At 40.1% G+C, this 22050-nt stretch overlaps 1 protein-coding gene and 2 long non-coding RNA genes across 3 annotated transcripts in view; 2 read left to right on the top strand and 1 right to left on the bottom strand.

Moving 5' to 3' along the window:
* The window catches only part of LOC115306647, a 56983-nt gene extending 49386 nt beyond the window's left edge, over positions 1 to 7597 (top strand). Inside the window, exon 3 of the long non-coding RNA XR_003915389.1 lies at positions 7566 to 7597. This is a non-coding gene — a long non-coding RNA (uncharacterized LOC115306647). The remainder of the gene's footprint in view (positions 1 to 7565) is intronic.
* A 2482-nt stretch (positions 7598 to 10079) lies between these two features.
* Positions 10080 to 22050, bottom strand: part of COL1A2 (collagen type I alpha 2 chain) — a 35700-nt gene continuing 23729 nt past the window's right edge. Inside the window, exons 33-52 of the mRNA XM_029929168.1 lie at positions 21865 to 21918; positions 20869 to 20922; positions 20102 to 20155; positions 19950 to 20003; positions 19746 to 19853; positions 19166 to 19219; positions 18278 to 18331; positions 17052 to 17213; positions 16242 to 16349; positions 15478 to 15585; positions 14992 to 15045; positions 14797 to 14904; positions 14599 to 14652; positions 14119 to 14226; positions 13608 to 13661; positions 13381 to 13488; positions 12797 to 13055; positions 12233 to 12417; positions 11267 to 11509; positions 10080 to 10547 (exon numbers count right to left, since the gene is read on the bottom strand). Of these exons, the coding sequence (XP_029785028.1) occupies positions 10401 to 10547; positions 11267 to 11509; positions 12233 to 12417; positions 12797 to 13055; positions 13381 to 13488; positions 13608 to 13661; positions 14119 to 14226; positions 14599 to 14652; positions 14797 to 14904; positions 14992 to 15045; positions 15478 to 15585; positions 16242 to 16349; positions 17052 to 17213; positions 18278 to 18331; positions 19166 to 19219; positions 19746 to 19853; positions 19950 to 20003; positions 20102 to 20155; positions 20869 to 20922; positions 21865 to 21918 (2130 nt within the window). The 3' untranslated portion in view covers positions 10080 to 10400. The remainder of the gene's footprint in view (positions 10548 to 11266; positions 11510 to 12232; positions 12418 to 12796; positions 13056 to 13380; positions 13489 to 13607; positions 13662 to 14118; positions 14227 to 14598; positions 14653 to 14796; positions 14905 to 14991; positions 15046 to 15477; positions 15586 to 16241; positions 16350 to 17051; positions 17214 to 18277; positions 18332 to 19165; positions 19220 to 19745; positions 19854 to 19949; positions 20004 to 20101; positions 20156 to 20868; positions 20923 to 21864; positions 21919 to 22050) is intronic.
* LOC115282929 lies at positions 12510 to 17995 on the top strand. The gene is made up of 2 exons (XR_003904806.1): positions 12510 to 12687; positions 13383 to 17995. It is a non-coding gene; the product is annotated as an uncharacterized LOC115282929 (long non-coding RNA).

Here is a 22050-nt window from a genome sequence, read left to right as displayed (position 1 = left end):
AGCTCTATTATTTACAATTAAGTGAACTTGAAGAAACAGTATGATCCTGAGCGGAAATACTTATGATACAGACTTAAGAACTACCTTAGTTAGAATCCATGCATATCCCAGCCATCCTTATAGTTAATTCTTTGATTTAACAATTAGCTCAACATAAAATCATCAAGCATGCAGTCTATGTTAGGTATTGGGCTAGGTGATGAAGGAGATGAATCAGACAATTTCTGTGATCTAGAAGCATATAGTTCAATCACACTTTTCTACATAGCGTGGTCTTTCATTACTGCAGATTGTCAGATCAATGGTGACCAACTAGTTGCTAGGCAACTCGAAAGACAAGAATAAAGAACCAACGCAGCTCTATTCTGATATATATTCTTCTTCAAAATGTTTGTCAAGAACTGTGAAGGGTCTGAAATTTTCTCTGCTTTAAAGCTAAGATGTTAGCCTGCCACAATTTAATAGATGCTGGCAGAAGACATGTGACATGTAGGTCAGAGACAAAGGAGTTTATTACTCACACCAAGGCAAGCAACCAGAGCTTTGTGTTTACTTCTGGTTCCCTGCCCCCCAAGTCCTATGGGGACAATGTAGAGCAACCCAGGTGGATGTGTCACAACTGAGGAACACCAAGCATAGGGAACCCAAATATTTTACAATGGGCTGCAAACAAACCTGCCAGACATTTGCTCTGTAGGGAAACATTATCTTCATTACACTAGACAGTAGTCTGTTCTGTCCTGGAAGGAGACAATATCTCCCACTACTCTTGAAGAAGACACTATCTCCCTCTTTCAAGGCTGTTCACTATCACTATACAAACATCCTTGAAACGGTTATCCAGAACAAACGTTATCAGAATCTTGGCCTGCAAGACATTTTGCAGCAATGCCAATGCCCCACGGAGAATTGTTTCCTTACCATATTCTTTCTCTGGCCACTTTTTTAAGCCATTCAAATGGTTGGTTCTTATTTCTACTAACTCTAAGTATCTACTCATTCTAAGACTGGCCTGTCTATACCCCTCTGTTTTTGCTATTCACTCTATATCCTGTTTACTAGGTGTATTTGTTGAAACTTTTTTTGGTTTATGTAATAGAAACCAACTTTCTCTAATGTAAGCCAAAAAGATAGAGGAAGGATACTGGATTATCTCATAATTCAAAGCAAAATGTCTATTACCATTCCAGGACCTCATCAGCAGAAATTCATGGCCACTGCTGTGTTAGCATGCCTCAACTTCAGTGGCTGCTAGTCTTTGTCATTCTTCATTCCAAGTTTTAAATTCTCAGAAAAGAGAAGTTAAATGGCCCAGTTTGGCTAAGGCTCTGCCTTTATTTTTTCAGTTATGGAGGAGGAAAGGGCCATAAAAAAGCACAGACCTAGTAAATCTTGGCTATTCCCAAATTAGGAGAGATTATTTCTTAGGAGCTTTGGAAGCCTTCCCAATTGCTTTCTACTCTGTCTGGATTTGTTTTGATTGATATTCCATTACTCATAAGAGAAATACAGTTATTGTATGTAACTTTTTTTAATGTTTTATTTATTTTTTAGACAGAGACAGAGCGTGAGCAGGGAGGGGCAGAGAGAGAGGGAGACACAGAATCGGAAGCAGGCTCCAGGCTCTGAGCTGTCAGCACAGAGCCTGACATGGGGCTTGAACCCATGAACATGAGATCATGACCTGAGCTGAAGTCAGAGGCTTAACCAACTGAGCCACCCAGGCACCCCTGTATGTAACTTTTTAAAAGTCAACTAAATACAGTTTTGCTTTGCATGTTATTTTCTTGGCCATCTTCTGCCATTTCACAAAACTTTGTTTGTTTGTTTGTTTGTTTGTTTGTTTGGAGTCATTGTGACCTGACAAGCCAATTTAGTGATTCAAGAGTCTTGAGTAAATATGGGCAGCCTCTAGTGGTTGAAGGTTGATTGGTCTATATGCCTTTTCTCGTCAATTTTACTATCAAGTGGTATGCTACAAGTAGAGCAAGGCTTAGCTCAAATTTTGTTAATATTAAACATTTATTAGCTAGTCGTTTATCTTTAAGACCATTATTCCAACAATAAAAATTTATTTTTCACATATTTTATGCTAATTCATATATCCCCTGATGTATATTTCAATAATGCTATTTGAAATACCACAGTAGCGACCTCTCAAACTTGGATTTTCCTGATTAGGGTATTTCCAAGGTTACCTAATCAGCCCTGGAGTGTGGACTAATGTTACCTATTGCCCACATAAACATGAGACTTCCTGTGGAAGTATTTTTAAAGTAAATTACCAGACAGACAGTATAATAGGTCAGAATTTAGACATTTAGTCATGCACTCATGCTAATTTCCATACTCCTTTGTAATTAACATTCCTCTTGGCTGGATTAATTGGGTTTGCAATAAGTAATCACATTTATAATACTGCAACTGTTCCCAAATTAATTGCTCACAAGTTCAATGAGCCATTACATGTTCTCTTTTAAAGCAGCTTAGAGAGCCCGATTTTAGAGCTGTGGTCCTAGACATTTTGGGGAGAGGGGTACAGAATCATCCAAGAATATGTCAGTAATATGGTAACAGCAACAAACCAGTGGTTCCCAAACTCTGAGAGGACATGGGCATCATCTTAATGTACTCACTGAAAATGAAGATCTCTTGATTTCACCTTAGCAATTCTGGTTAGGTAGATACTATGGGATCTGGAAAAACTTTTAAGTATTGCACACCATCTTCCAAGAAAAAGGCCCATATACATGTACTTCCAACTTTACCAGTGATTTTAAGGGAGGGCTTCAGAACCCTGTGGCGTTGGTTGAGTACAATTTTTTTCAAGACTGGCTACATATTACATTCACCGAGGGAGTTTTAAAACAATATTTCAGACCAATTAAATCATCATATGAGTGGTATAGAGTGACTAAATTGTCTGCATGGGTTTTTCCCCAACCTAGAATGGAAACTTGAGATTTTTCCCAATGTATCAATCTATTTTACTGAATTAGACTCACTTGACAGATACCTAGCAAAAGTGATAATAAAAAGAAGCCCACTTACCCTATAAATCTTACAAAATACACAGTTTAATTTGTGTATTGGTGAGAAGGCACATCATTTTTGGCATTGATTTGTCTTCCTCTCTTCAAAGGTTCAAAGGATTTAGTGGACTTTGTTTTCTTGTTTGATAGATAGCCCTCCCAAGCTTGAGAGAAGAAGAGCAAGGCTCTTTTTATAATTTATGGTGGCAAGGTGAGTGTTTATTGTGATATTTTAGTTGAAGAAAATCTAAGAAAACATGAGGAGCTTCCAATTGACCATAAGTCTACTATATTTTAATTTTTAACAAAAAGTAAATGTTCATTATGAATAAACCCAGGGAAATGGTTAAATGGGCAATTTTCTGGATGTTATCTGAGGAGAGTCTGGTTTTTTTCCATTCTTTTGATTAGGAACATATCATGATGAGCACAGTAGCAAATGGAAACTTTAGTTACATTGATAAAGTTTTAAAAAATTTTTAGACACTTGTATTATAAGGAAAAGAAGACCTATAATCAGTGATAGAAAAACCATGTTGGAAATTACTATAATCCAACATCTTTGAAGTGGATCCACTTATAATAATACTCATAGAGACATTCAAAGTACTGGCAATAATAGGTGATTTAATGATGCTTAAAACCCTTGAGTAAATTCATATAGGCTAAGAAATTTCCCAGAGGACCTGAATTTAATAATTACCATCATTTCTTGTGCTGATAACTTTTGAGTTATCTGTTTCCAGAGACAAAGTTTTAGAAACTCAAATTGTGAAAATTAAGTGTCGGGAGTTTGGCTAGTTCAACATTTATGTGTACGACTTATAGTCCATTTGTGTACAAGAACTGGCTTCCAAATAAGCAAAAGGGCTGTTTCTCAGCTCGGAAACCTTTGTCTCCAAAATTAGATGAACCCAATGATTTCAGAAATTTTGCCTTTTTGGTTTTACTGTTAAGGCAGGATTGTTAGTTTTCTTTGTAAAAAATTGAGAAGATTTTCAAGCTTCTAATAAAAGGCTGATATTTCCTTTTTTTTTAAATCAGACTGTGAAGAAGGACTCACCAAAATTGTGAGAGTTTGAAAGTTTGCTGGAATCCATTTGTAGGAGAAAGTGAAGTGTAATTGCTTGTAGATGTGCTGTCACTTTAGGCCACTCTTGTTGGAGAAGCTAGTGCTCCTGGCACGGTGAGGACGGAGTGACAGGCCTTAGGGAAGGTCCAGTTTTGTGGGGATGGTGCTTGCGGTGCTTCGTCCTGCTTACTCTCCACCAGCCTTACAAACTGCTGTCATTCCTGTTTCTGATCCTAGCAGTCTGCTGGGCAGTTCTTCACTACCCCCATCTTACATATGAGGAAATGGTGGAGACTGGGTTCATATCCAGATAGCTCTGCTTTCCAAGCCCTGTTCTTTCTATCACATCCTCTTATTTCTGTTCTGTACAATCTCCCCAACCCCTTGCTTAAGTCCTGAAGGGTTTTTTTAGTACATTTGGGGGCACCATTTGTAGCATTGGACAGCTCTACTCGCCCCAAAAGGCCATTCTCCTTTCGAGCTTATGTTTGGCTCCTTGTGACTTCCATTTACCAGCTCCATGGGAGAGATATTAAGGATAGATTAAAATGGGTAAGAGAAAAAAGGGAGCACTGAGGACATGAAGGTAGGCTGCATGGAAGCTGGAGAGAGGGCTGTGTGTCTGGAGCAGACAGGAAATAAGCACAGGAGCTGTTCTATTTTCTCCTCCGAAATTTGAGTTTTCATTCTCTGATGGTGTACCTGTGGCTGTGTTAAAAGACTGGGGTGTTCTATTATCCAGTCAGCAGGGGGAGCAGTGAACTCGAAGTGACATCCCGTGGGGAGAGAAAGGCCATCTACTCAGCACAGTGGTTTATGAGTAGGTGTTCTTACTCTGCCTGGCATTAATAGATTCCATTAAAAAAATTGTTTCTGACTTTATTTTTCATGCCGTTGATGGTTAATTAACGTCATTGGGCACTAAGAGCAATGTTGTACTAGAAAAAAGTCACAGTCACTCTATTGGCATTTTATGTTTGTGAATTTCTTTAAATATGTAGTGGATTTTAATTTTAAGGATACCTTTCTAGAATCCATAGGATTGTTAGTTCTGGCCAAAATTATTCTTATAGGTTGGACTCAGAATAATAGCTCTGTTGGAGAAGAGCAGGAGGAAGAGGAGACATTTGGTTCTGGGATGACTTGAGGGTGTCAGAAGAACACATTCTAATTGCTGTCCTTACAGTCTTCTGTAGAACCAGGAATTGCAGTCTCTTTTAGGTTAAAGCTTCTTTTTTGAAAAAAAAAATAACATATGCATATTTTACCTAAAAATAACATTCATCAATCTCCTTTATTGAATATGTTTATTCTTAATTGAAGAGGTTTTGTGGACAGGTGCACTTTGATGGTATAAAGTCCAGCTCTGGGTCGTAGGGCATCTGGCAGGTCCCATTCAAGCACAGGAAAGAAGGCCCACAGCAGAGATGCGGAAGAGTGAATTGTTTCTATTTTCATGTGGTTGGTGCTGGTTGGTTCTCTCAGGTCTTAGGATTGGAGAAGCAGCATGCTCTGATCCCAACATGAGATATGAAAGTCATAATTCAGAAAAGTCCAGGGTTTAATGGATAATTAATACTGCTTTTGTGCAGTAGTTCATAACTTCTTCTTGGTCATAGACTCTTTGAGATATCTGAAGAAAGTTGTGGATTCTATTCCAAGAAAAATGCACATACGCACCACATTTGGCACCCTGTTTCAGGAGTCCATTGATGTTCTTCCCTCCCCTGAAGCCCATCATGAATCCTTGTTTAGGGCAGTAGTCTTCACAGTAGGGGTGGGAATGTGCATGCACTCTAGGGTGTGTGTGAAATGATCCACTGGAGTATGGAATTTTCTATTTGTATTTATTTTTTCTCTTTTACAGTTTTTTTCCTATGTAGGTTTTCCATTGCATGTCATGTATTAGTCCCATAGTACATAGTACGTGTATAACATTTATATATAAGTATATTACAAAATTAGTTGTTAAGGACTTACATTTTTACTGATAGGGAGGCATGACTCAAAATTGGTAGGTTACCAGTTTAAAGAGTGGTACTAGTTAAATTTAAATTCTAGGCTCTCTTCTCCCTACATTGGAGAGCCAGGGATAGGAGATCAACTCAAGAGATGACTACCAGTGCCTGGAAATTTCGGACTGAATGATGATCGGTAACATTTGACCATGCTTCACAGAGTGCATGCATGTATGCCACGTTCTATTTGGTCCTCCCGGTGGTTCTGTGAGATAGGTAGAGCAGACATGCTAATGGAAATCTCCGAGAGCAGGTATGTTAACCAGAATCTCAGAGAACTTAAGAGACATTCCCAGGTGCCCTCAGCTCGTCACTGGTGGAGCTGGCCACAAATTATGTGCTCATCTCACCGAACTACGGGATAAGTCAATCATTATGGGCTGTCCATCGCCCCATTGCAGCAGTTACTGGTGCTCCGTATGGACACTGAGTAGTTGAATCCCTGGCCGATCCAGGCACAGGGATAGAAAGCATATTTTAGCTACTTGATCAGAGGTCCAGGAAGCCGAGCTAACAATTCAGCATTAGCTCTCTCCTGTTGGTACAGTAATACCAATATATTTCAAAACAGATAGAGGGCTCTGGAAGGGTTTAGATTCATCTATGTACAAAAAAGATTTACAATGGGTTATTAAATGGGAGTTTTGAGGCTGGTTTCTCAGGAAGTGCCAACCACTCTTTCTCCCAAATTTCCCCTGGTGCCACTGTCAAAGGCAAAGTACTCATCTAGATGGATTGTTGTTCTGACCCAGAACGGCATTTCCAACTTTTCTTATATATAATCCAATTTCTGAACTTCTTTTTCAGTGATATTAAGTGGAATAGCAGAAAAAAGTATTTTGGCATTAAAGATAATAAATGTGTTCTGCATTGGTCAGGTGTCCTTGCTCTTTGCCAGTGCATTAGCTGTATTGATTTTAGAATTTTAAATGACCCTTTTTACCAGACTTGATTAATGTCTTGTCCCCCAGTCTTGGCTACCTGCTACTTCCTTCTCTCATATGCAATCTTCTTCCCTCTCAGACTGGCACAAGTTAGAGATGGCTGACCTTCATAGGACCAAGGGTCAGAAAATGTGAGGAGGGTCCCTTGGGCCTGGTGACTAGTCTCTAAAGAGGGGGGCTGGTGTGTCAGGGTCAAGCCTTCAGGTCTTTGCCCAAGCCCCGGGAACACTCACAGTGGATCTCCAGCTTGGTAAGTACCAGACTGTCCTAATACGTGGCTTCCAGAGAAGAAGCCTCTCGCCAGACAGTGGGTTTGAAAGTGAAATTAGATCTCTAGCAAAAGCTGGCCAGCCAAAACCAAATGTCACTATTACGGCAAGAAGCCAAGGTTAATTTTCTGAGATTCCTTCTCATTAATTAATAGTGTCCTACGCTATCCTCACAGGACACTTTGTTTAAAATTGTGTTCACACATTATTTTATTCTCTCTCTACAACAGAACTGCAAGGTCCCTGAGGATGCTGCTGCCTGGTATGTATGGGCTCATGCACCCCTCTTTGATGCCCCCCAGTGTGCCTGGGTCACAGTGAGTGATGACTCTTAGGTTAGAGTTTTCTTCTTTCAGAAGATAAATGGGTGGGAGGTTGACCACTGTTTCCCCGGAGATGGCCACTTCTCAGCCAGGATTGTTTTCACTTGTTGGCTGCTTATTCCTTTTCATAATATTTTAAGGCTAAATTTGTCATAAATGGTAAAGGTACTATAACTACATTACAGCAAATTTGGAAAATTTGGAAAATTATCCATAAAAGTCATTCCGATCATTACTCCTTGAATGCGCCTACTCCTAGCATTTTTACATGCATGTTTGATATATTTCTAACGACAGTGTACTTGAAAATCATATTTTAGAGATTGTAATATTCTGTTCTAAGCATTTTTTGTTGTTTAATTATCCTCATAAATATTATTGGGATATCAACACTTATTTCACTATTTTCCAATTGCTGTTGATTAGATATACCATTATTCATTCCTCATTAGTATTTATTGGATATACCATCATTTATTTCCTCATTGTTATTTATTTATTGAATTATTATTTATTGAACTATTTTCCTGTAGTCCCACATTGATGGCTAAATGATTATTAATGACTCTTGGCTTAAGAAACCTATTTGGATTAAGTTTGATAAAGAGCATTATTATTATTATTATTATTATTATCATCTAACATAGTGCTTGGCTCATAGCTGGTACTCAGGAAATGGTTTCTTTTTTCTTCTCTTTCACCATTTATGCTAACTTTCTTGGATTGTGAACCTGAAGGCATACCATGTTGAGGAAATCCAGAGATTTCTAACTGGTTATCATGTAAGCTTGTCCTGGCCATTTTAATTACTAATTTGTAGGGAATACTCATATTCTGATTTACAGGGGTTTTTCTTTGTATCATTTGGTCAGGTATATTGGTTCATTCTTGCCAGATACAAAATGTTAGAGCTTCAAAGTTTGTGGAAATCACCGCGTACAGTGGCTTCCCAATGGCTGTACATCAGAATTTTGCAGGGTGCTTAAGAATACTGACTCCCTACTAAATCAATTTGGTGGCTGAGGTCTGGGAATCTGCATTTTAGTAAGCATCTCTATGTTCAGATTCAGGTGGCAGGAAGGACCATAATTTGAAGTTACCATTCGGTTAATAGACTTTGCTAACTTTTTAGACTTGTTGTTAGATTTTCATCATGTTCAGTCTTTTGCTTCTAAAACTAATTGAATCTTGAGATGACTTATTTCAGGAGGCAAATATTACAATCACAATTATGTTCTGCAACAGGAAATAAGCTCTAAATGAATCTTAACATTTTACTTGACACATTACTATGTTTAATTGTATTAAAGATGTCATTGAAAGGTGCAGGGGAGGAAAATGAACTTGATTTGGCAGGTAGGTGTTCATGGTACTATTATCCACAACTGTCTATGCTGATTGACAGCACACACATTACCTGCTCACAGGCATTGTACTCAGTTGCATCAGATTTAAGTGTATGGCATTTTTACTGAATATTTGAAACTGTTTTAGTTAATAGTATTAATTGTGCATAGACCAACTTTCAGCCACTGTTTCAAAGTGCTTAATAGATAATAAACCAGAGGGTTCTGTGGATCTCTGCTTAGAGTAAACTTAGGTCTGCAATGCCATTTGCTTAAGTATTATGTATTTTCAGCAGGGCAGATATTTATAGTTCAGAGAAGGAATCTTCCCCATATCAGAGAAATGGAAGTTGAGAGGCAGAAAGGCGAAACACTCAAGGTCCCTTGACCACAAGAAGCAGAGTCAGAACTGGGGCTCAAATCTCCTGGGTCCTTGTTCTCCGCTCTTTTTTGCATAGTTTCTATCTAATGAGAAACAGTCCAATGGCTAGTAGAGACACTATAATCCATATTTATATTGCCAAGAGCATTGAAGCAAGGAATTCTACTCAGCATTTTCTTTTGGAAAACCAAACATGCTTTATTTCATTTTTTTCACAATTTATTTAAACATCTCACATATACAAAATAGGTACAATTTAATTTTCCTGCTTGTCCGAGAAACAAGGCTTCTTTTTGGTACCTTGGGAGAGGATGAAAATGACACTGGCAGAGAACAAATGCTGAATTTAAAGAAGAGGACAAGGTTGGGCAAACGATCTGCACACTTTTATTTGGGAAGAAGATGTAAAATACTGATGCTAAATCAGATGAAGAAAGAATACACAGCGCAGCTCATTACAGAGGAGTCTTTCTTCTAGGACTCTAGCACCACCAACATTCTTCAAGTATCTGAAACACTGTTAGCACCTTTGTATTTGGAATAAAACAAAACAAGTACCTCAGCTCATCTCCGTCTAGGTCAGCACCTGATGGTGTGGATCACACTCACAGGAAAGTGTTTTGAGGTAGTTTTAAACCTTTGGAAGTTTGGGTTTTAAACTTCCCTCTGTGGAAGATATTCAAAAGCCACAAGTGGTGCAAATTGTTCATGTTACTTTATTTTTCAATTTTTATTTTGGTTTTCTTACAAAGGTTGACATTTTCCACAACAGATGTAAGAGTGTTCAAAAAAATTCCAAATCTTTGGGGGGAGGGGAGGGAATGAGTGAAATCGTATTGCACTATGCTCTGATCAATCCTCCTTCTCTTTTGCCCACAATTTAAGCAAATAGATATGCAGGGGAGATGAAATGGAAGGACTCAGCTCTCAGTTTAAAAAGAAGAGAGAGAAATGGCAAAGAGAGAAAGTTTTTCAGACTTCTTTTGTTTTCTTTTTAATTTAGGTTGAGTTCATTTATTTGAAACAGACTGGGCCAACGTCCACCCTGATTTCTTGGTCAGCACCGCCGATGTCCAAAGGTGCAATGTCAAGGATAGGCAGGCGGGATGGCTTATTTGTTTTGTATTCAATGATTGTCTTTCTCCATTCATTTGTCTTTTTCTGTTTAAAAAAGGAAAAAAACACACATATGAAAAGCAGCACTATTTCTAAGTCTAGTGTCCTCAGAATTTTAGATATTTAAGAATCACTTTTGGGCTTGTCATTCTGAAGAAGTTTTCCCAAGATCAACATGTTCATCTTTGAAACAGAAGTATCAGGGGTGTCTTGACGGAGAGCAGTTTCCTACCAGTCTCATTTTTTTTAAAGAAAATTTCAGCACACTTTCTACGTGGCTTACTGCTACATTATCATTTTCAGGGTGTGCATGTGTGGGTAAGGGAGAGCTTAGTATGCTGGCTGCTGCAAGTAAATTATAATTTTTCTGCAATGTATAGCATATCGTAGAGAAAAATTGCATACAGGCCATACTAATAAGTAAAATTAAATACAGATAACCATAAGTGATAGCTTGGGACCTTTTAACCTCAAGTAATTTTATGTGTGGGCAGACATCATCATTTAAAACACTCATGTTTAAAGAAAAACAGCTAATGTGGAAACACTGTATGTATTTTAGCATTTCAGAGAATTTCAGAAGGCAAGATCTGGTAAGAACACTGAATTTAAATAGACACAGTTTTGAAAATAGAGTTAGTAAGTGAAGTCTCTTATTCATCTGTTGATAGTCCTAGTCATGGTCTAAGCTAGAACTCCATCCCCAACCCCCACCAAATACCCTCCCCAGATAAGTGCTATTCCCATATTTCACTGTTACTTACAGAGCAGCCGTCTGCGAGAACATTGTAAGTGAACCTGCTGTTGCCCTCAGCAACAAGTTCAACATCGTTGGAGCCTTGCAGAATGACAGCCTTTTTCAGATTGCCAGTCTCCTCATCCATGTATGCAATGCTGTTCTTGCAGTGGTAGGTGATGTTTTGAGACGCGTGGTTGGCCAGCAGGCGCATGAAGGCGAGTTGGGTAGCCATTTCCTTGGTGGTTACTCCTTCAACATTATATTCAAACTACAGAGAATAAGATAGAAATTACAGTTAAGTGGAGTTGGACTCAGGTACTAAGAGTAAAAAAGAAAAAAAAATACTAAGAGTAAAAAAAAAAACCAAAACCTGTCTGGTATAACGAGGAATAATGGACTAAGATCTGACCTGGAAAAAGGTATGTTTAAAGGAAACTCAATTCACTGGTCTTTGAAATATTAGTTACTTAGAAGGGATGTAGGAACTAACAGGCTGAGGCTAGATTATCTCATAAAGGTATCTGTTTTAGATAAGGTATTTTTAATGGATATGTATCATCTTTGGAAGAAGAAAACAAGGCAACCAAGATTCAGACCTCTTTCTTTTTCTGTAATCTTGACCAGTAGGCATGCAATAAAGTTGGTGAAAGGATTTGATTAAAAATTGAGAAAAGCACATGTTCTGAAACAATTCTGAAAAGCACATGCATGGGCACAGAGTTATGTGCTGGCCAGTACTTCCTCACACTAAATGGCATTAGTCAGTTTGCCCAGTGATTATCAGTTGAGTCAAATTTGAGTAATAACTTTGAATTGTATGGTTATGTTCAATCCATCTTTAATGTGCAATCCCAGGAGAGAAATTGAACCCAAGAAAAGAGCATGTTCTTTTCATACTCCCATTTGGGTAAGGGACTAAAATGCAGATCATTAAAAAACAATCTTAACAGTATTATTTAGTAGGAGAAGGAATGTTTGTAGGATTCCTCACCTGGGTACCACCATTGATAGTTTCTCCTAACCAGACATGCTTCTTGACCTTGGAATTTCTGTACCAGTTCTTGGCTAGGATGTTTTCAGGTTGAGCCCGGATACAGGTTTCACCAGTAGAGAAATCACAGTATACTTTGATAGCATCCATAGTGCATCCTTGGTTAGGGTCAATCCAGTAGTAACCTTTAAAAAAAAGAAACAGGACCCAGCTCATAAAACTTCTTATTGAGGGGAGCATAGGTTCTAATAACTATAAGACCAAGATTTTGATTCTTGTAACATTGTCTACCCTACATTTAACAGGAAGAAGATGGCTATTTTTCAGATTAGACGCTTCCTTCTGTCCTCACCTCCATGAAACATCAAATCAGAGTATAGGAAAAATGCAACAGTATATATCAAGAGAAGCCTGAGACTGGATTCTGGTTGGAAGAAGAAAATGCTTCTAATTAGGTATGATTCCATATAATGCAATTTTTGCCCAAAACCTTTTCATTCTAAATGTCAGTGGTAAAGCCCAGCTTGTGAGAAGGGCCATTCTGGCCTGGATATCTTGACCCACCACTGCTCCACTCGGGGTGGCTGAGTCTCAAGTCACGGCATGTGCGAGCTGGGTTCTTCCTAGAGCCTTCAGGAGTAAGAAGGGTCTCAATCTGGTTGTTGAGAGATTTCAGAGTAGCATCAACTTCATAATCCTTGGGTCTGAGAGAAGGTGGTGAGCGAGGCTGGTCAGCCCTGTAGAAGTCCCCTTCATAACCAAAGTCATAACCACCACCACTTGGGCCAGGAGGGCCAGGAGGGCCAGGGGGACCAGGGGGGCCCTAGAAAAGTGAAAGTGAGAAAGAGGAGGTTTGTATTTGGTCACAATGAGAGACATCAATGACAGCAGATTTTCAGTTGAGCATCACACACGAGCATGCTCTAACACGTAAAAAAGAACCAAGCCCATGTAAGTAAACAACTGATCTCAGGCTTACTTGCAGGCATGGACGACTCATCACACACAGATAATTTTTACACATTTTAGAACTAACATATGGCAGTGGGGGACAACTTTAATGTGTTGTCATAACCATCTTGGTTTAGTCTGAAGAAGATATTCCTGGGTCTGTGATGCTCTTTATTATTTCCCAAAATGATACTTACAGCAGGACCTTGGCTACCCTGAGAGCCACGAACGCCAGCAGGTCCGACTGAGCCAGGATGTCCAGTGCGACCATCTTTGCCAATAGGGCCAGTAGGACCAGCAGGGCCCTACGGAGGAAGGATACCGGGTCTCAGTCAGTGAAAATCCCACAAGGAAACAGAAACCTGGGACTCACTGCCTGCCACAAACTCTATTTCAGAGATAAATGTTTCTTAGATTGACCTACCCTAGGACCAGCAGGACCCACAGAGCCAGGAGCACCTTGATCGCCATGCTGGCCCTTTAAAGAGAAAAGAGGAAAATCATACTTTCAGAACACGTGTCGACAAATAGGTCTTTTTAAATTGAATGGAAAACTTTAGTTTCAATGGGCCCTAGATTGAGAAAATTGAAAATGTAAAATGGGGCTCTTTTCTCCCATTAAGTCTATTATATTCAATTATATTTTTTTCTACAAGCTATTTCAGCAGTGCAATATTAGTCATTCCTCTAATTATATTTATTTTAAGTGAGGTTGAAGGACATTGTTGCCTAGAGATTTTAATATATGTATATTTCAATCTCCCTTAACCCTCACCTTTTTGTGTTGGGATATAATGGCATTATCTCTGCGAGATGGCGTCAGTCAGAGAATGGGAAATGAATATGATGTAGGACATTTTAGAACAATAGCATTGAAAATTTGAGGAAGATCTTTTAAGATCTGTATATATGTGTGACATCCACATTTTACTTACAGCAAGACCAGGAAGACCTTGCAGTCCATTGTGTCCCTTCAAGCCAGGAAGACCTCTGGGCCCCTTGTCACCAGGCTCTCCCTTATCACCTCGGGTACCTTGTGGGCCCTGTAAAGAAAAATAAGGGCAGATAGGACATTTAGCTTCTTTAGAAAATGATCAGTTCCCACAAATATTGCTTAATCTGTTTACAAGGCAACTCAGGACATGCAAAGGTTTAAAAGGCATGTGGGTGTTACTCCTATTTATTCTCTTAATCTGCTTTAGTTGAGCTTTCTTAAAGTGGCTAGATTTTTGTAATTATTTAAAACAAATAAACAAGCAGAAGGGATTTGAAATAGAAGAGACTGAGAAGTTAGTTGTAGTAATTCTCAACATGGACTAAATTTTTAAAAAAAATATGAAGTCTAGCCTGTATATTATTTATTTTCTTCACGGACAGTCTGTTTATTTGTAAAGAAATCATCACCATGTACGTACAGTAGGACCCCTTGGACCAACAGCACCAACGGGACCAACAACACCGGCAGGACCCTGAGAGTTGGAAAAGAAAACCATAACTCATTGGCCAAGCCCAAGACTGTCCTCCCCAAGCCCCCACAGTTCCCAAGGAGGGGCAGGTCAGAAGGGAAGGCTACAAAGATGATGGCACAAAGGGACTGGTATTCACAAACTTACAGGTTCACCACGGTTTCCATGTTTGCCAGTGGGACCCACGGGGCCGTGAGGACCGGGTGCACCCACAGCGCCAACTGGACCAATGTTGCCAGGGTAACCGCGTTCTCCCTACCAAAGGCAAAGTGAAGTTTAGCATCAAACTGGCCCGTGGTTTAGTCACGTTTCAATTGGAGAAAGACAAAGAGGTGTACTGACCTTGTGTCCAGGCTGACCATCGCGGCCTGGGGGACCATCGTTCCCAGGGTTGCCCTGCGAAGACACCACACCAGTGAATGCACTTAGTGAGGCTCTTTAACCCACCATCCCCTGTGGTCTAGCTCATCTGTCTTAATCACTCCCAGAGCTCACTAGTGATACCATTTTCAGATTGTTAAAAGACAGGAGCAAGAACTTGCCAACCTAGTTGTTCTAGAGGTGTTTTGGCTATTTTGGCCCACTCAGAAGCATGCCATTTAAATACCCATCCATCCCCCAGTCCAAGTTATTTTTTATATTTTCAATACCAGGAGTGGTCAGTACATGTTGATTTAATGGAGAAACACCATCTTGTTCCAAAACTTGGAACAAGAGGAACTCAGCTCAGGATATGATGTTGCACATAATGAAATACAGCTAGGTGTTCCAGCCATATTTGTGTAGCTAGTATATAGTCTAAGATGACAAAACAAGTGTCCTACTCACATCCCGACCAGCTTCGCCAGGAGCACCATTGACTCCAGGTGCACCCACAGCACCAGGGGGACCCCGAGCCCCAGGCGGACCAGAGATGCCGAGAGGTCCGGGTTCACCCTAGAGACAGAGAACAAAAAACAACATCCCTCTTGGTGGATCGAGTGCAAATCTCACCCTTCCAAAACAACCCTGGCTAGGAGACTCCAGTTTGCAGGGAGAAGCTACCGTGGAAGTGAATGGGTCACACAAAATGGTATCCTTGCCCTCATCCTACACACTCAGATGGTCAGCTTTATCTAATTTTGGAAGGTTACTCTGTTCAGGTGAGCCTAGTTACAACCAACATCCCAAATGAAATGAATTCATAAAGTTGAGAGAGCTTATGGAGATGAGCTGAGCCCTGGCTGCTGTCATGTATAAGGTTTAATGGAATGATTCAGAACTTTCAGAGCTTCATTCTTCCAACAGGATAAATGATGCCAGCATTTCACACTGCAGAGGAGTAAATGCAATTAGAGCTTATATAGTTCTTAAGCATGTAAAAAGAACAAAAATCATTCTGCATAATATTAAGCTGTATCTTTATAGCGTGTGTCTAAGTAAGGTGGTATTAAAGCTTCTTAGATAAGTGACATGTGATCTGTATAAAGAAAATGCCATGAATAAAAATTCTTAAGTGGAGTTATTCAGTGATCAATCTGTCACATCTGAAGTGGCAGCTTTTAAAATCTTTTATTATGTTAATGAGAATAAGAATGGTGTCAAACACTTACCACAGATCCAGAAACACCTGGTAGACCACGTTCACCTCTAGAGCCTGGGAGACCCAGAATACCAGGAGCACCAAGAAGACCTTGAGGACCAGCGGTGCCAGGAGGGCCCTGAACAAGAGGAAAAATACTATTACTAATAAGCCCATAGGTGACCAAATACAGGTTGGCTTAAGGATTGTGAGAATGAGCTATCCTCAGGTTAGAAAAAAGCTAGTGACCTTCCATTAGTAGGGTGTATCCTTGGATATCTTTTCTCTAGTGAAGACAGTAAGTTTCATGTGGGCAAGTACATCTCTTTGAACCTGGTTCCTCCCTGACACCAACGGAACAACATTAAAGAATATGTGTTTGAGATTAATGAAGACATCTGGGGTAATGAAATAGAGTTTTTATGGAATCTATGCCAAGATGTGAATTTTTACCTTGGCCTCTCACTGAACCAGGTCTAATAAGGGCACATTTCAGAGTAACAAGAATACTAAACAACGCATGTTTAAAGAATAGGTAGCTTGCTGAGATTTGATTAATTTACAATAGGATGACCATGGCAATGGGATTCTGTTCTAATCCCAGTACCTGTAAGGTGCCATTTTGATACAAGAGTGTATTGTCATCCTCATCTCATGCCTTCTGAGCAACTGCTGAAGCTATGACACCTCAGTAGCTGTTGGACAGACTTCCTGGCTCAGCTCAGCTCTACTTGAAAGCCTGCAACTCTCATCAACAAATGTATGCCACTCGAAGATCTGTGTAAGGCTTTATTTTAATTCAACACAAGGTATTAAGAAAGAGGAGCTTGAAATCACTTACAGCAGTACCAGGCTCTCCAGAGGGACCCTTCTCACCAGCAAAGCCAGGGGGACCAGATGCACCTGTTTCTCCCGTTCGGCCAACTGGACCTTGGTCACCCCGAGGCCCACGAAGTCCTTCTTTACCAGCAGCACCAGGGGGACCAGGAGGGCCAGTGATACCCTGTGAGCAAATGGCAAGGTCTTTTATTCCCAGTTAGTCATCACAGACCTGGGAGATCCAGGTATTAAGATGTGAGGCAATAGAAATGATACCCTGGCCATTTGGGGGACATGTGGAGGGTTTGTAATAGCCTCTTATGGAGAGAAGTAGCTCCCATCCTCTTTCACCTGAGGTTATGACAAAGTGAATAACTGAGGCAGAGGCTATGGCAAATGTCTGTGAGGAAAAGCAAGGCCGTGCTACCAGGAACCTGGCATATTGGAATCAGAACGAGGTAGAGTCAGAAGAGTTAGCTGTCAATGAATGGGACTTTGGGTTTTGGAGGACTCTGCTCATCTCTTTTTGAAGAAAGCCAATACTGGCATTTTGTTCATAATTGAGGAATCACATATGCTCTCAACTAGGTTTAATTAAATGCCTACAGGGAATGAAGATTTTTCTGTTATGAACCTGTAAAAGGATTCCAAGAAATCAACATCTTTGCGATTTTTTTTCCCTGAAACCTTAACCGGAAGACTTAATCCTTGGTAATTAATTAAATTCTCTTGAGTCCTGACAGGAGAGTCTGAATCAGAATTAAATTAGAGGCCAAGCCACCTTTAAATTCAGGAACAATTATACTTTAACAACGGAGGCAGAATGTTGGCCATAAAGGGTAATTAGATATAGAAATATCTGATATGTGACTCAAACTGTTCTGTTTTTTTTTTAATTTTTAACAAAGAGACCATGCCCCTAAAAAAGGGACTTGTGTTTACATGAATAAAAGCCTCTTAAGCTGATATTATAAAATATTATTTGTGATGATTTTGCCTTAGTGGTTCAGGAAAATTGATCTCAGACCAGGAAAGTAATAGCAAAATATTAGTAGCGTGTTTTGAGAGAGTTTCTTACCAGTTTCCTACTAGAGGCAAGATCGTTTGGCTACCCGAGTTTAGGCCCCGGCGAGCCTAAACTCGTAATAAAGCCCTTTGCTTTTGCAAAAAAAAAAAAAAAAAAAAAAAAAAAAAAAGAAAAGATAATTTGGCTAGAGTAAATGACATATTTTGGAGTGATTTACTTACAGAGGGTCCAGGAGGACCAGTCCGTCCAGCAGCTCCCGGGAAACCAGTAGCACCCTAAGAACCAAGCACATTAGAATTCCACAATCAATACGAGCTCTAGGGATTTGGGTAAGATGGACATTTCTCCTCTGGCAAATCCTCAATACATGTGACCAAGGAGCAGGTGGTGGCAGCGTCATATAGGGTATTATTTAACAATGACCCCGAAGACCTTCCATCTCTACACAGCTTTCTGACCAAGGTGCCCTGTTGCATCACCCATAGGTCGCACTAAGGCTCTGGTGGCCCTTTTTGAAATGCAATCTGATGGTTTTAAGACCAAGAAGACACCATGCCATTATTACACACTGATGTGTATGTATTAATAATTATCTTAACCACCTGGCTGGGTGCTAAAGAAGTGGACACTGAATAAGTAATTTTGTTTACACAGGAAGGTACAACAAAAGACCACGAGTATTAACTGCTGTCTGGCAAGAGCAGGAAGGAGTCAGTGCAGTTCACTCCTTGGGAGGTCTGGGTCTTTAAGAAGTTCATGTAACAGCACAGGGCACCAAGTGAGAGGGCGTGGTCAGGCAGAAGAAGGGGGGGTATTGGCAAAAGGATAAAGAGAGATGTTTTTACCCATCTCACACTTCAACAACCTGGCGTTAACTTTGGTTCTTGCCTCAGGTGAGTGGTAGCAACCTACACCGCACTGAGCTCCAGGTGGGATTAAGTTAATCTCCCCTGGCCTGACTATCACTTCAGGACCAGGATTTCTCTGGATAAAGTTAACTTGAATCTCAAGAGTCTCCTTATTATAGTCCAAAATTAACTAAAAATCTCCAATGTTTCAAGTTTTTAATAGATCCAAAGAAAGAAATATTATCCACTATAAATACTCACAGGGGGGCCGCCATCACCACGGCTTCCAGCGGGACCAGGGGGGCCATTTGGACCCTATATGGAAATTTAGAAAAAGATGGCATCAAATGACAAAAGAGTTCCTTCACATGTAGCTTTTTTCTTCAAGTAAATTCCCATTACTATTAGAAACAAATCCCAAAATTAAAAATGATAAACTGTGTCATAAGATAAATGTCCTTATGTGTTACCACCCTTGTGGGGTAACGCAAGAAGTAAAGTGAGACAATTATTTGTGAAATTTCTATAAATTATAAAGCAGTATGTAAATGTTAATTCTTTTTTTTTTTTTAATAGTTTGTCAAATTCGTTTCCATACAGCACCCAGTGCTCTTCCCCACAAGTGCCCTCCTCCATCACCACCACCACCTCTTTTCCCCCTCCCCTTCCCCTTCCATCCTTGGTTCGTTTTCAGTATTCAAATGTTAATTCTTATTTTTAAAATCATCTTCTATCTAGTACATTCCTAGTGTACAGTAGGCACTTGATTGATGTCTGTTGAATGATAAGATTTCAAGGGTAGCTAGACAGGCTGTGTTAACCACCAATAAATTCAACTTACAGATGGGCCAGCAGATCCAACGGGGCCTGTGGGACCAACGGGGCCATTTTCTCCCTTGGGCCCTTTGGTTCCTCTCTCTCCTTTAGCACCAGGTTGACCAGCAGCACCCTGTTAGAAAGGAACAGTTGGAGTTCAGGCATTCCAGTGCACTCTCCCTGTCAGCTTGGGATGTTTTTGGATTAACCGTTATTATGTGATACTCACAGCAGGACCAGCAAATCCGTTGGGGCCAGCGGGACCAACCTCACCACGTTCACCCTAGGTGGGAGGAGGGATTGAAGATTGTCATAGCAGTCTTAGATTCGTTAATGTCTTAAAAGCTATGAGTGTCCAAAGTGACTCAGGTTTCTACTTACGGGGCTACCACGAGGACCAGCAGGACCAGCAGGACCAGCAGGGCCGGCTTCACCCTATAATGGGACCAAAGATGAGTTTGTTAATGTGCCTCGTATAGATCATCAAAGACAAGATGGGAGGAGGGAACAGTGGCAGACAGTGGGCTCTTGTCAGGGTCTGCAGTTACGTCAGAAGAGAAAACTAATGCTCGTCTCAGACAGTAAAATAAAATGGATTCTTACTGTGCTTAATGTTGTATTCATTTTGGGGGTTGGAGTGGTATTGGTCATACACTTGCAAAAACATTATAAATCAGCGCCCACAATACTAGCAGAAGGACATTTTAATTTTTAGATGGACACAGAGCTGATCTATTTGCTGCAATCTGTGCAATACAATAAATAAGGTCTATTTTAAGTGGACTGTTCGATGTGAAATGGGCACACTATGTATTTTATTGATTTTTTTTTTTTTACCATTGAAGGCTTTGAGAAGGCTCTGCATTAGGATATTGTTAATGGGCAACAGGGAAAGTCTTTAAAACAAATGATAGGGATTAAAGTATAGATCAGATAGCTAGCACATCTATACGAAGGGAAAGGGAACTTTAAACACACAGCATTTGTTTCCTGCTTCCCCATCACAACAGATAGGTTTTTAAATAAGTAGGCTTTATACCAAGTCATAAAAATGAATTGCTGGGGCTCCCTGGGGCTGGGGCAGGCAGGACATTTTAGATACTGCTGCTGGCTCAGAGAGTTGCAACTCCGTGAAAATGCATGCTTACCCGGTCACCAGTGGCTCCAGCAGGACCGGGGGCACCTACAGCACCAGGAGCACCCTAGTACCAAAAGGAAATGAATCTTATTAATAAGTCTGAAAAGTGACCCCTGCCATACCATCCCTTGCTGTGCTTACACGGTGACTGAACACATTCACGGCACACTCTGGGTAGACATCAAGAAGGCTTTTGATGCATTTCAGTTCTAATCATCAAAACTATTAGAAGTAGCTCTCAGGAGGAAAGTGCCCCAGTGATAAAGGTTATAGAAATGTGTAAGTCAAGGGCAGGTTAGGAACTGGGGAGATCTGAACTCTCTGCTCTTGTCAAATTCCCTGGAGAGCAGCAAATGAGTAGCCTTGTTTGAGACCACTTGGACTGTGTGACTCAGAAAAAGGACTATTAGCAACGTGCCAGAGCGAGTTATCAGCTCTGAGGGAGGTGAGAAGAACCGAGGTAGCTGATGGCCTGGAAGAACCAGGTTGCCAGCGCGTTTGGTAAGGTTATTCTACCTTTACGGGATTATCTTTGGCATCGCCATGCCATTAACAGGTAATCGCTGGGAATGCTCTTCAGGTGATAGACTCTTAGGACATACATTTGAAAAAATGGGACCTTGTTAGAGGTTTTGGCTTTTCAAAATGTAAGAGTCGTTGTTTTTTTCCTAAAGCCCTATAATAATTTGAACATTCACTTGAAGTTCTATTAAACCCAGAGCTTTTGGTTTATAGTTTGTACTTCGTATAGTTAACACTAAGGAAGGTAAGAAATTCAGGTTTTGATTTTCAAAGGGATAACTTCTGTTGAATCTTTCTTTTGGAACATGTAAAATGATATTACTCTTCAGAGATCTTGGAAGTAAAGGAATACTCTTTCACTAAACCCAGGTCCCTTCTTTTGTCAGTTCTATTTTGGAAACTGCTGACCTCAAATCGAGTGAAATGTAAAAAGAAAGTAAAACAAAATAACAATCTAAGTACAAACAAACAAAATTCTACTCACACGAGCACCATCTCTGCCTGGGTTACCAATTTCACCTCTGAGACCAGGTTCACCCTGAAAGTATAAAGCAAGAGTAGCTTTTCGTTTTCCAACCAAATTTTCAAATCAGAATTAATCTGAAGTGTTTATACCTTCAGTTGCTTACATATTTAGTAATGTCTTGATTCCCTACTATTCTATAGGATG

This window comes from Suricata suricatta, chromosome 2 (genome assembly GCF_006229205.1).
Source record: "Suricata suricatta isolate VVHF042 chromosome 2, meerkat_22Aug2017_6uvM2_HiC, whole genome shotgun sequence".
Classification (NCBI taxonomy): Eukaryota; Metazoa; Chordata; class Mammalia; order Carnivora; family Herpestidae; genus Suricata; species Suricata suricatta.
Note: the sequence above shows the minus strand (reverse complement) of the source record. Positions and strands in the feature narration are given on the sequence as shown.